The sequence below is a fragment of the Cucurbita pepo genome, chromosome 14 (assembly GCF_057944985.1).
Source record: "Cucurbita pepo subsp. pepo isolate OVF chromosome 14, ASM5794498v1, whole genome shotgun sequence".
In the NCBI taxonomy this organism is placed as follows: Eukaryota; Viridiplantae; Streptophyta; class Magnoliopsida; order Cucurbitales; family Cucurbitaceae; genus Cucurbita; species Cucurbita pepo.
The window spans coordinates 10,491,090-10,505,342 of NC_141811.1; the positions used below are offsets into that span (position 1 = coordinate 10,491,090).

General features: G+C 32.6%; 1 protein-coding gene and 1 pseudogene across 1 annotated transcript; both read right to left on the reverse strand.

Annotated features, from left to right (window-relative positions):
- Positions 1-546: 546 nt before the first annotated feature.
- LOC111810766 (subtilisin-like protease SBT5.4) lies at positions 547-4,776 on the reverse strand. Its single transcript, XM_023697544.2, has 11 exons — positions 4,693-4,776; positions 4,496-4,605; positions 4,305-4,402; positions 3,862-4,026; positions 3,669-3,771; positions 2,797-3,331; positions 2,452-2,549; positions 2,108-2,353; positions 1,640-1,754; positions 1,318-1,531; positions 547-1,164 (listed from the first exon to the last, which is right to left on the reverse strand). The coding sequence occupies exons 1-11, from the start codon at positions 4,774-4,776 to the stop codon at positions 623-625; spliced, it is 2,310 nt and encodes a 769-aa protein (XP_023553312.2). The 3' UTR covers positions 547-622.
- A 3,290-nt stretch (positions 4,777-8,066) lies between these two features.
- LOC111810473 (subtilisin-like protease SBT5.3) lies at positions 8,067-12,812 on the reverse strand (annotated as a pseudogene).
- Positions 12,813-14,253: the final 1,441 nt, after the last annotated feature.

Here is a 14,253-nt window from a genome sequence, read left to right on the forward strand (position 1 = left end):
CATGTGTTTGTAGTTTCCTTGACGCCAATAGTGGGGTCACTTACTAAGTATTTCTTAAAATACTCAACTCAAAGTGGTACTTTTATATGTAAGGTAAAGGCAAGACACCTCTGTATAGTTGACGAAGACATCACATCTAAAAACCATGAAACTTGCATAGGGTAGTTGCGTTTATTTTAGTAGATCATATGTTAGTATAGGGCATTGTTAATTTAACATTTTTGTTAGTTTCTTTTTTGTTTATTTAAATATTTCTTTTATATTGTTATAGGATCCTTTCTTGAACGTATAAATCCATGACATCGTCTTACGAAGTCATTTTAAATGAAGGTTTTCTGCATAAAAAAGTTGCATCATACATATGGTAGCGACTTTAGGTTAGTAGAAAACTAGAGTCGTTATAGTTGGTATCAGAACTCTAGATTATAGATTCTATAGACTAGCTTACATGTTTTGTAGACCAAATTTGATGAATTTGAACCTTCCTCGCAACCCGCCATGTCCAAAATAGTCTCTAATAACCTGATTTGTAGACGAAAACAAGCAAAACCCAACACAGCCCATATGCTTCTTTTACTGTATCATTCTAATACCACCAAAATCGGGCTCCTAACATGGTGTATCATCCTAATACCACCAAAATCGGACTCTTAACATGGTGCTTCCCATTAGACCATGCAAGTCTCCCAAACACAGCCCCTCGATGATAATCATTTGGAACCCTCTTCAACACAACTGTGAAGCTCTTCTCTTCACCGGTTCTAGTGAACTTCAAAGTATTTGGCTCTACTGAAACTGAAACTCTTGGTGGTGCCTTGACGTTAGCAACATATGTGCCTGGACTTCCCACATTCTTCACTCTTCTTTTGATCTTCACTACCTCTAATGTCAGATTATCTATCGTGATTGATGGGTAGTTCAAATCTGTTACTTTGAATTTCTTTGAACAAACAAATGAAGTATCATTGGAAAATAGCTTCATTTGTGTTTTGTTGTAGCCTCGAGCACATAGAAAGTTCAAATAGTCTTCGATGGAGAGGTCGTAAACAAGACCTGGATTCGCTGCTTTGTTTGGATTGACATGGCCTGCACCATATGCAAATGAGTTTGCTTTCTCCTTTCCTGAGTTTAGTATTGGATTTAAGTCATTGGCTTTGGTTCTAGCTGCCAAACAAAAACCATTAGTGTTTCGAGATTCAAGTCAAATATTCCTTATGTAAATACAATAAATAATCTCTTACTATTCATTGTTTGAAAATAAACTAGTTTAATTAGTCCTTGAGTTTTATAATGATGGAAGAATTTTAAGCACCGAACCTGTAGTCATGATTGCAGATTTCATAACTGCTGGACTCCATTTTGGATAAAGGGTTTTGAGAAGGCCAACGATACCAGAAATATGAGGGCATGACATAGAAGTGCCAGATAATATATTAAATGGAACCCGCCGTTTATCAAAAGACAAATGAGTTGGTGATGTTTCTTCCGTAAATGCAGCTAATATATTCACACCTGGTGCAGTTATATCAGGCTGCAAATCAAAAAGAAAAACCAAAAAACACAACAATTTGTAATGATTGGCAATTGGCACATTAAACTTTGTACTAAAAAGTTACTCAACACACCGTCTTTAACCAACCTTGAGTATTGAGGGCTCAATTATATTGGGACCTCTTGACGAAAATCTACCCATAACTGGTGCTGGTTTGACTCCTAATTCTGTCCTCACACGAGTCATGTAAGCCATTGGAGTTCTGATTCAACCACACAACTTGACATATGAGTTATAACTTTAGTCCTACTTCAACTTCCTTAAACTTTTAAATTTGTGTTTAATAAGTCATAACTTTAAGTGTTTAAAAAGTCAATAAAACTTTTAATTTTGTTGTCTATACATAAAATATACATAAAATTTTATAAGATGTCAAAATGAACCTTAGGATATTTTTTAAAGTTTTAAAAAAATTGTACAAAATTGAAAATCTAGAGACTCCTCCAATCATTTTCTAAATTGAGTGATGAAATCGATACAAACCGAAAACTTTAAAACAAAACATAATGAAAGTTCATAAATAAATGGGGTAGTCGAATAAGATGGAATATTTACTTGGTAGAGTTGATATATTGGTAGACTAATTCACCATCAATGTAGTTTATATTGGAAGCGGGAAGTAAGTGTGCATCAACCTCAAGTCGATCCCCATCTTCCTCGTCATTAGCAAGAATCATCCCAACAGCACCGGCTTGAGCAGCCACATAACCTTTTTCCACATTTGTAATGTCCCCACTAAGACAAACCACAATTTTCTCTTCTACTTTTTTAGGATCAAGAGACCCTTCAAGACATAATACGCTACAAGATCACAATAAAATTTGTTTAATATCATGTGGTTATTGTGGTTTTTTTTTTCCTTGAATCTTGAAACATATACTGTAAGAAAATATACTCACGCCTCGATATCAGAGACATTGTTGTTTTTTGCATCTAAAGCACGTATCAATGGATAAAACTTCTGAACTGGCAATATTTTATTAGAAATACTTTCACCCTGGTATTGACAACTGAAGCTCATTAAAGATAACAAAATCATGGTATATATATCATTTAATATTCTAAGGAAATTCAAAATTTGATATCAAATTAATTTATATATTTATATGTTTGAGGCATGAATTTATATAAACAACATTAAGCACATAACTATCTAGTGTTAACAAGTGTAAATACGTATCCAATAAATGTCAGGCACAAACCTGTTAGTTAAATTAAAGTGTTTGTGTTTCCTAAAAAAGTACCTTAATGTGTCTCTTATCTCCGAGCGCCACGTAAGTGGTAAAAAGCCTGTCAGTTGTGCTAGCTCCCACGGTTATCAACCATGGTGCGACATTTGCAACAGTGCCTGGAGATGGTCCTGAGTTTCCAGCAGAACAAACGACAGTGATGCCGTTCTTTACTGCATGGAAAGATGCTATAGCTATTGGATCATCATGAAATTCTAGAGGACTTCCACCGAGTGAAATAGACAGAACATCAACTCCATCACTAATGGCAGCTTCAAAGCCAGCCAGAATGTCGGAGTCAAAGCACCCACCAACTTTCACACGAGGCCAACATACTTTATAAGCGGCAACAAGGGCTTTAGGGGAGCCTCCTTTTGCAGTACCATTACCATTCCCAAATATGTTTGCTCTTGAAACAAAATGGCCTCCAGCCGTGGATAAAGTGTGTGTTCCATGCCCTTGATCGTCTCTTGCTGTTGCGTAGCTTGAGTTGAGAGGCCCCACGATGGATGCATACCCTTTGTTGAAATACCTCGCCCCAATCAGTTTTCTGAATTTAAAAGCTTTAATTTCACTTCGAGGTCACTCGTAAGCATACAAGCATTGGATACAACAACTTGCTAGAACACAAATACTATAAGGATAGATATATTATAATTTTTATATAAGAAGAAAATTCAAAATTCATGAGTTTATACATTTATATTCTTAATAACATATAAATGTTGGATTAATATTCATAACAATAGTGTCATAGCGTGTTTATTTTGCTAATAAAAGTGTCTAATTTGTGGTTAACTTATTAGTCAAATGAAAGTGTTCGTATTTCTTAGCCGAAAAGAATTAAATAGAGGTGAAGTAACAATAAGAGATTTTAGGTTAGAGACCTGTTGCAACTAAAGTTGGAGCCACCTTCACAACTTCCCTTCCATCTTTTTGGGATAGGTTCATATCCTTCATCACTAAAGCTTTTTGATTCGGGCCAAACGCCTGTATTAATACCAATTACAAGAAGAGGTATCCAAATTATTACAAAAGCGGTCGAATGTTCAAGAACTTATAAGAGGAAAACAAACGAACCTGTGTCAAGGTTGCCAATGATTGTAGATTCACCAAAATTTGCAAGATTCCAAAGAGAGTTTGGAGGAAGTTCACCATTATTTTCAACTCCAAGAAAACTCCACGAATTTGTTGTATGCAGTTCTCTTCCTTTGTTTTCATGAACTGATACCACACTTGGATGTTCTAAAAAAAAAATGAGAAAAATATCATCATTATTAAATAGAAAAAAACGAGTCTTGCTTGATAACTGTTTAGTTTTTTTTTTTTTTTTTTTAAAGTAAGCTTTAAACCATACTTTCAAACAATGAGTTCCCTTGTTTATTATTTACTGTTTAAATGTTTTCAAAATTCATGCCAAATTCAATTGTTTCCATAAAAATATAAGAAACCCAATAATTTGGGAGAAACAATTTAGCTTTCAAAAACAAAATCATTATCATAGCTCAGATAAATTATTTTACTTGCTATATCTTCTGCAACTTTGTGATCAAGAACTGCTGCAAAACCATTGATATGTCTATTGTATGAGTAAAAGATTGCTTCTTTAGCTGCTTCATTGCTGTACTTGGAAACAAAACATAAGATTGTAAATGAAGAGTGAGAGTTCAACAAATCTGCATTACATTACATGATTTGGACGTAAAAGCTTCACCTTCCTAACACAGATCCAAGTAAATTGTAGTGGGTTTGGGTTGCAAGTTGAAGATCAACGGCAGAAGGATTCAACCCATGAGAATGTGATCCCAAATAAACAATATAAGACTGCCAAAAAAAAAAAAAAAAATCGAGGGTCTAAAAACGCATTTGATATAAACATTAAAAGGCATTTATAAGTGATCAACGACTAACCTTCTTGAGTGCAATGGTGGATGTTTGGAAAAGAGCAAAAAGAAAGAAAGAGAGAAGTAAAGGAGGAAGATTAAAAGCTTCCATTTCTTTTTGGTCTCAAAATAATGGTTCCTTCCGATACTTATCAGTGTTTTGAAGTTCATGGTATGTTGAAAAACTTGTTAGGATAATTATGGTAAGTGAAAATTTTGATGGAATCAAGGGATGTTATCAAATTTGAGCAGGGAATAAATATGGTATACGTTTATGTCCCATTTGACAACACCTTCCAAATTAGATAAAGCTTTTTAAGTAATGGAATCTTTATAAGTCCTTTTGTTCGGTTCGAGTCCCTTAATGGTGTGGGATCTCACCAATCAATTTGTTCGGGGTCAGCATCTAATTCTGATACTATTTGTAACAACTAAGTCAACCACTAGTACATATTGTCCGTTTTGGCCTGTTACGTATCGTCGTCAATAGTAGAGGTTTCCACAGCCTTTTAAGAAATGTTTCGTTCCTATCTCTAACTGATATTGGATCACACAGTTTTAAACTACCTTAAATGACCTAAAAAGTTCATGGAAAAAAGTACATTTTTTTTGTTCATGAGTTTTCAAGCTCGATATTATTAAGGTCTTAGGTTTGAATTTAGTAAAATGTTAGTCCATTCCTTGTTGTCATTGTTGTCGTCGTCCTTGTAGTTGTTGTTGTCGTCCTTGTTGTTTAGGGTTTAGGGTATAGGGTTTTTATTTTTCCTTTTTTTATTTTCTATTGTTTGTTATTTTTCCAACTCCTTGATATTATTAATTCCGTTTTTATTTTATAATTTTTGTTTTCTTTTCACAACTACACAATTTTATTTATTTTCAATTAATTAATTAAAAATTGAAATTTTAGAATAATAATGTGAAAATACATTTCATAATCTGATTTGTAAACAATTTCATTTTTATTTTATTTTTATTTTAGTTTTTTCTCATCTATACAAGACTATTTATTTTCAACTACTTAATTGAAAATTAACTAATTAATTAAAAATTGAGAGTTAAAATAATAATAGAAGGAATATATTTCATAACCTAGAATAACATTTTTTTTCTTTTTTCTAATATAAGCTTTGATAATATCAATTTCATTTTTTTATTTCATAGTATTTCTTTTTTCTTACCTACATAATCCTTTATTTTCAACTAATCAATTGAAAATTAATACTTCAAAAAAAATATATATGAGAAAATTAATTCTTTAAAATAAAATACAAGAGGTATTTAAAATTGTGGTTATCAAATATTTTATTAAAAAAACAATGTATTTTTTTTTAATTATAGACATATAAACTTTCCTGTCATTTAGAGGTCACTTTGGTCCTAAGCTAGTGGTACATAATTAATAAGGACATTTTAGTCATTTTACACCTACCTTTGGTTTAGTACATTATCATAGTCTAGCTGTCACCAAAATTTCATAAATAACCTTATCATGTCACATTCATTCTTCTCCTAAAATTTCATGAACAACGAAACTCATTTAGTAGGTTTGTGGTTCAGGTGCTTCATTGAAATCAATATTCACGTGGATACTAAGATTGACAAACTTACTCAACCTTAATCCCAAGATCCTCAGTTTTTTTTCCTGATGATTGTCTTCTTCCATCAACTAGATCAATAGTTCTACTAGTTTACTGCATTACATTGTCCTCCAGGTCAAATTCAAACTTAGCTAAAGGTTTAATAACTGACATCTTTGCCAATACATCCTCAAAGTTTCATTTTAACCATTGTCTTGTGACCCTAACAGAAAGGCACAAACTTTATTTTTTTTTCAACTCCTTTCTAATTCCGAGAAGGAAGCTTAACAAAATTCTCTTCTCAAAATTTGTATCCTAAATTCGGGTACTTTTCTCTTACCTTATCTCCTGTGATCTCTTTCATATACGGGTTTCATCTCAGTATTTTGACGAAGGCCATCTATTTCTTGCGAAACCTTTCAACTTGCAGATTAAGATTTTTCTAGGCTTCCCTTTGTAACTTAAGTCCTTGTTAATTTGACAAGGTTTATAGTTCATTTACGTGAATGAAGTCTGTCAGGTAGTAGTAGTCTATATGCCATCGAACTTTCCGCTAATTTGTCTCCAAAATTTTATTTAAACTAGGATCCTTATATTATGTTTCCAATGATCGATGTCTAGATGCATCTAGTTATCTTTCTACTTGACCATTAGTGTTGGTGCAACTCAAGGATATGACGGATAAAGCCCTTACCCAATAAGCCTTGTAATTACGTCTCAAGTTCCTTTAATCATATTGATGTCATGCTATAAAGGCTTTGGAGACGGGGTATTCTTGGTAGGTCTTCTGAAAATACGCTCACGAACTCATTTAACATCTTGAACAAAGATAAGAAGAAATCATTGAGTCAAGAGAAGAAGGAACCAAAGAATAGAGCTACGAAGAAACCAACGAACAGAGCTAAGAAGAAATCAAAGGCCACAGTTAAAAAAGAGCAACCTACAAGTCAGTGTGTTTCATCAAACTTACAATCTTAACCAAAGAGGCCTAGAGGCAGACTTAAAAAGAAACAAGAATCCAATAATAACAAGGTTGAAAGACATAGGAGTAACTTAGAACATGAAGAAGACGAAGTTGATAAGGGACCCAACAAAGTTGACATTACAAAGAAAAGTGCAGATATTCTAACCAAGGAGGTAGCCAGGGTTAAACATTGCAGATATGCCGGAGTTGGTCTAAGTAAACGTATTCTTGAGCTTAATGCGCAAAGACAATGAGGGATTAGCTCAAGGAGTACTAAAAAAAGGTGCTAATGGTAGTGGGACTTCCGCAGGTAATGAAAAACTTAAAAACTGAAGTCCATTTCTTTGAAATCCCACTGTAGTAATACCAATAAAAAGAGAAAATGAGAGACCCAAAGTAGTGAGAAAATGACTTGTAACTGTGAAGCTATAAGGTATCATACCCTAAGGATTACGAAATAACGAAAAAGTAAAAGTGGCGGAGATGCGAGGGAAAAACTTTTGTTTAACATTTTCGGAAAGACCACCTATTTGTTCGTTTACCAGGTTTGGCACGAAGCTGGAGTAGGTCTAAGTGAAGAATCTTTAGTAAGGTTAAGTTTCACGAGAATATGAGTCATAAAGACATTTATCAACTTAGAGCAATGTTAGGAATTTCGTTAGTGCTATATTAAGAGCAATGTTAGTAAACACAACTTTTACCTGTTTTAATGAAAGTTTAAAAAATTTGTTATACTCGTATGTTCTATTCAAGCAAGTTGTTCATTATCATGGGAGAGAAGAACTTTGAACAAAAATAAAAAATAAAAATTCATTTATGGACTTAATACAAGCTCAACTCGACCCAACTAATGTGCTTCTTTTACTGCCTCTCTAATGTCACAAAAATCGGACTACTAACACGATGCTTCCCATCAGACCACACTAGTTTTCCAAACATATGCCCTTTAGTTTGATTATTTGGCACTCTCCTCAACACAACTTTGAAATTCTTCTCTTCACCAATTTTGGTGAACTTCAAAGTACTTGGTTCTACTGAAATCGAAACTCCTATCGGTGACTCGATTTGAGCAATATACGTGCCTGGACTTCCCACATTTTTTACTCTTCTTTTGATCTCTATTGTATCTGATTTCAAATTATTCATCGAGATTGATGGGTAGTTCAAATTTGTTATTTTGAATGACTTTGAACAAACAAATGAAGTATCATTAGAGAATAGTTTTATTTGTGTTTTATTGTAGCCACGGGCACTTAAGAAGTTCAAATAGTCTTGGGTTGAAAGGTCGTAAACAAGGCCAGGATTTGCGGCTTTGTTTGGTTGGACATGGCCGGCACCATATGCCAATGGGTCTGCTTTCTCCTTTTCTGAGCTTAGTATTGGATTTAAGTCATTGGCTTCGGTTTCAACTACCAAACAAAACCATTAGCTTTCGAGATTTAAGTCATCATGCAAATCCCATAGCAAATGCATCTTACTATTAATTGTTTGGAAATACACTTTGACATAGTACTAGATTAACTAGTCCTTCAACTATTAAAATGATTAAAGAATTTTGCATAATGAACCTGTGGTCATGATTGCAAATCTGATAGCTACGGAATTCCATTGGGGATAAAGGGTTTTTAGAAGCTAACGATTCCAGAAATGTGGGGGCATGACATGGAAGTTCTCGATAATACATTATATAGAACCCGACGTTTATCAAAAGGTGAACCAGTTGGTGATGCTTCGTCAAAGAAAGCCGCTAGTATATTCACACCTGGTGCTGTTATATCAGGCTAGAAATTGGGGAAAAAAAAAAACTATACTTCAAATTTTGTGACGGTTAGCAGTTGACACATTGAAGTTTATACTATAAAATTAATCAACACAGATCTTAACCAACCTTGAGTATTGAGGGCTCAACTCGGTTGGGACCTCTTGACGAGAATGAAGCCATAATTGGTGTTGGTTTGATTCCCAATTCAGTCTTCACGCGAGTTATGTAAGCCATTGGAGTTCTGATTCAACCACAAAACGTGATGTATAAGTTACAACTTTTGAGTCTTATAAATTTTTTAACTTAAAAAATATGTTTAATAAGCTTCTAAATTTATATTTATTAGATCATAAAGTTTAAAAGAGTTTAGGAATAAGATGGAGCACTTACATAGTGGACCGTATGTATTGGTTAATTAATTTACCATTGGTATAACTTATATGTGAAGCAGGAAGTATGTGTGGAGTAGGAAAAAGTTCATCACCACTTTATTTATCATTAACAAGAATCATCCCAACGGCACCTGCTTGAGCTGCCTCATAACCTTTGTCCACTTCTAAATCGTCCTTGTTACAGCACGCTACAATTTTTCCTTTTACCTTTTTAGAATCAAGAGACCCCTTACTACATATTTCGCTCCTATAACTATTGTTACTTTGTTCTTATTATTATGGTGGAAACATGTCGATTAAATTATACGAAATACGTATTTCAACTATGTTCTTACATTTTCAAAAGTTTTATTGTTTATTTCAATGGCTAACATTATTTATACATTTACCATAGAAAATTCCTTAAGGCTAGTTTTTTTTTATTTTTTTTTTATTTTATTTTTTTTATCTTTTTATCTTTGAAAATTTTAAAGACTAGGGCATGTATCCAAAATTTAAATATATTTTGTATAGTTTAAATAAAAACATACTCACCCGTCCTTACTAGAGACATTGTTGGATTTTGCATCTAAAGCACGAATCAACGGATAGAACTTCTTAACTGGCAATATTTTACTAGTAAGACTTTCACCTTAGTATTGACAATGAAAAATTATTGAAGACAACATAAACATAGTACAAAGTCATAAATTCAATTGATATGAACAATTTTATATGCCCAATGCAATTTACTATGTTAAAAAATGGTTCGATACTTACCTAAATATTTATATAAATAGTGTCAAGTACATAACTTTATAGTACTAACAAGTGTCGGATAAAGTACCTTGAAGTGCCTCTTGTCTCCCAACACCACGTAACTTGTAAAAAGCCTGTCAACTGTGCTAGCTCCCACCGTTATCATCCATGGTGCGACATTTGAGACAGTGCCTGCAAATGGTTCTGAATTTCCAGCAGAGTAGACAACAGTGATGTTGTTCTTCACTGCATGGAAGGACCCTATAGCTATTAGATCTTCAGAAAATTCTTGAATATCTCCACCCAGTGAAACCGACAGAACGTCAACTCCATCACTAATGGCAGCTTCAAAGCCAGCTAGAATATCGGCCATAAAACAATCACTACCCCCATTGGAGGCCAACATATTCTATAGGCGGCAACATGGGCTTTAGGGGAACCCCCTTTTGCAATGCCATAACCATTCCCAAACTGCTTACTCCTTGAACGAAATTGCCTCCAGCCGTAGATAAGGTGTGTATTCCATGCCCATTATGGTCCCTTGTTGTATCATAGCTTGAATTCGGAGGTCTAGGTTTCCTAATGGATATATGTCCTATGTTGAAATATTGTGCTCCAATCAACTTCCTTCATTTAAAATCTATAATTTTACATCTACATCACACGTATCGATACAAGCGTTTGGTACAATGAATAGCTAGAACACAAATACGAGAAGGACAGATCTGTTATCATTTTTATATAAGAAAGAAAATTTAAAAGTCGATTAGTAAGTTAAATGATAAGTTTAGTTCTTCAATTTTTTTTTTGTTTGTATTTATATATATATATATATAAACTAAAATCATGCTTAATAGGTTTTACTATTGTATCAATTTTATTCTTCAACCTTAAAAAATATCTTAAAGTCCTTAAACTTTCGACAAACAATAAATCTTGAAATTTCAATTTTGTGTCTAATAGATCATTGACGCATTTAAGGTTTATTTCAAATTCAGGAACCTACTCAACAATAAATTGAATATTTAGAGTTCTATTAGACATAAAATTTAGTTTTATATCTAACGGATCAATCAATTCTTAAATATCTTAATATGTCTAAAACCTATGAGACACAAAATTAAATGCTTCCGACCTATTACAAATCTTAAAAGATTTTTAAACACATTAATTAAAGTTCAAATATAATACTTTTTAAGGTTAAGATATCTTAAACATAAATCTGAAAGTTTAGGAACTGTTGTTGTAAGTTTAGGAACTGTTGTTGTGATTTAACAAAGAAAGTGAATTTGATGTAATTTTGCTCTAAAAATATATGCATTTATGTGGCTATTTAGTATTGGTAACAATGATTCCATATGCATCTAATAAATATTAAATTAATATTCACTTTGAACAACTTGTGTCACGTTTTTCATCTATTATACTATCAAAAGTGTCAAATACGTGCTTAGCACATTAGTCAAATGAAGGTGTGTATTTCTTAACGTAAAAGTATTAAATAGAGGTAAAGTAACACTAAGAGATTTGATTTGAGGGACCTGTTGCAACGAAAGTTGGAACCACCTTCACAACTTCCCTTCCATCTTGTTGGAATAGGTCCATATCCTTCATCACTAAAGCTCTTTGATTCTGGCCAAACACCGGTATTGATCCCAATTACAAGAAGGTACCCAAATTATTACAAAAGCGGTCGAAATGTCTAAGAACTGTTGAGAGGGAAAAAGTCTGATCTGTGTCAATGTTGCCAATGATTGTAGATTCACTAAATCTTGAAAGGTTCCAAAGTGAGTCGGAAGGAATTCTACCATCATTCTCAACTCCAAAAAAGTTTCATGATCGTGTTGTATGCAGTTTTAGTTCTTTGTTTTCATATACTATATCACATCAGGATGCTCTAAAATGATAAAAACACCATCATTATTAATTTAGAAAAATGAGTCTCCCTCGGTGACTATTTGACTTTTGAAAATTTAGTTTGTAAATACTACTCCCAGCCTACATACTTTTGGAAACTAAAAAAAGTAGTATGATTTTACTAAGTAAGAAAATCATTAAAAATTTGAAACCCAAACAATTAAGAATGAACGAGAATGATTTTACTAAGAAAGAAAATCAACAATTAAGAATGAACGAGAATGATTTTACTAAGAAAGAAAATCATTATCAAATAATTAAAATGGATGAATCATTTTACTTGCTATATCTTCGGCAACTTTTTTATCAAGAAGAGCTGCAAAACCATTGATATTTCTATTGTATGAGTAAAAGATTGCTTGCTTAACTGCTTCATTGATGTACTTGGAATTGGAAACAAAAACATAAGAAGGTAAATCAAGAGTGGGAGTTCAATAAATCTGAACTACATTATTTGAAACTAAAAGCTTCACCTTCCTAATACGGATCCAAGTAGATTGTAGTGGATTTGTATTCCAAGATGGAGATCAAAAGCAGAAGGATTCAACTCATGTGAATGTGATCCCAAATAAACAATATAAGACTGCACAACATAAACAAAACGTTTCAATGTCTAAAACCCAGTTGATATAAACATTAAAATGCATTTATAAGTGATGATTGAGTACCCTTCTTGTCTGCCATGGTGGGTGTTTGCAAAAGAGCAAAAAGGAAGAAGGGAGAAAGATTGAAGCCCTCCATTTCTTGTTCTCTCAAAATAATTGTGTTTGTTAGAATGGTATACTCTTTGTTCCTTGGTGCCTTTTATAATGGTGGTCAATGTTTTATGATTGGACTCAAATTTGGAGTTTCATTTTTATGTATAGAAAGTGATGATGAAATCTTCCATTTAAAGAGAAGAGATAAGATCAAAACGCAAAAATGGGGGAAGAAATTATTATGGTAAGAAAATGAAAATGATTTAATAACACACTCCTCCAAAAGCCTAGAATTCAAGAAAGAAATATATTAGACTTAAGAGTAGAAAATTAAGATGATATGGTTGTTAGTTTTTTAGAATTAGCTAAAGGAAGCTAATCTATCTCAACTCCATGTTAGCTAACTAAGAATGGACCCAAAGGACCAAATTAATTATAACTACACAATTGAAAAAAATCATATTAATTTCATGTTGATTTAGATTTGAATTTAATTTCATGAAATCAACATTTTAAACATTTTAAGCCTAGATTTGATTGAATAGGCTAGTGTAGAGTAAAAACATATTATTTTTCTAATGATTTGATATACATGCATATTACTTTATACTTTTTTGTTATTTTTAGTTTTGTAACATCTAAAATTTAAAATGGGTTACCTATCAGATGATAATTGATATAATTTGAACTTCACTTCCCTTATTATCAATATCTTTGGAAAGTCAAAAGAACTGTTGAGGTATAGTTCTTCACGAAATGTGGCATGAGACATGTGTCAGTTGTGGGAGTCGAACATCCAAGCGAGAGATTAGAACAATCCAATTCATCCTAGGAGATTGAAACACTTCTCGACCTTCTGTGGCGTACTCAATTTCCCATACATTTGATTTGACCCGTGCAAGTGAGATACACCACTCTAAGGAAGACTCTTAATCAAGACTGCAGTTAGAAATCATTTATTGTGCAGCTTTAGGCATTTTGGCTTGATGGAACTTTGAAGGGTTTTGAAATTGTTTGAAATAACTTAATCCTAAAACGATGTTCCTACATCTATAATATAAATGTTAGATTATGAAGAATACTTGTCACGACCCGAATTTCAAGGGTACGAAACTCGGATCGAAATTAAAATGATGAAAGCGAAAATAAAATAAAATAAGAAAATACGAGAAAATTAAAATCAAATTTATCAAAAGAACCTTCCATTAAAATACAAAATTACATCTAATTATAAGATGATAACTGGTCAAATTTATGAGAAACGATGTAAATGAGTTTGAGATACAATTACAAAACAAAGTACAAAAAACTCACATAAAGATGAACGGACTGTAAGCCCAAAAATAAATAAATAAACAAATAAAAATTATTATGATGTATAAAAAAAAAATAATAATAAATTAATAAATAATAAATTAATAAATAAGTAAATAAAAAAAAAACCATTATTCCCTCTTTTCTCTCCCGTAAGTCACTTTCCCAATAATCTCTCCTCAACACACCTCACAATCCTACCAAATGAAATAGAAACGAAAAATCTC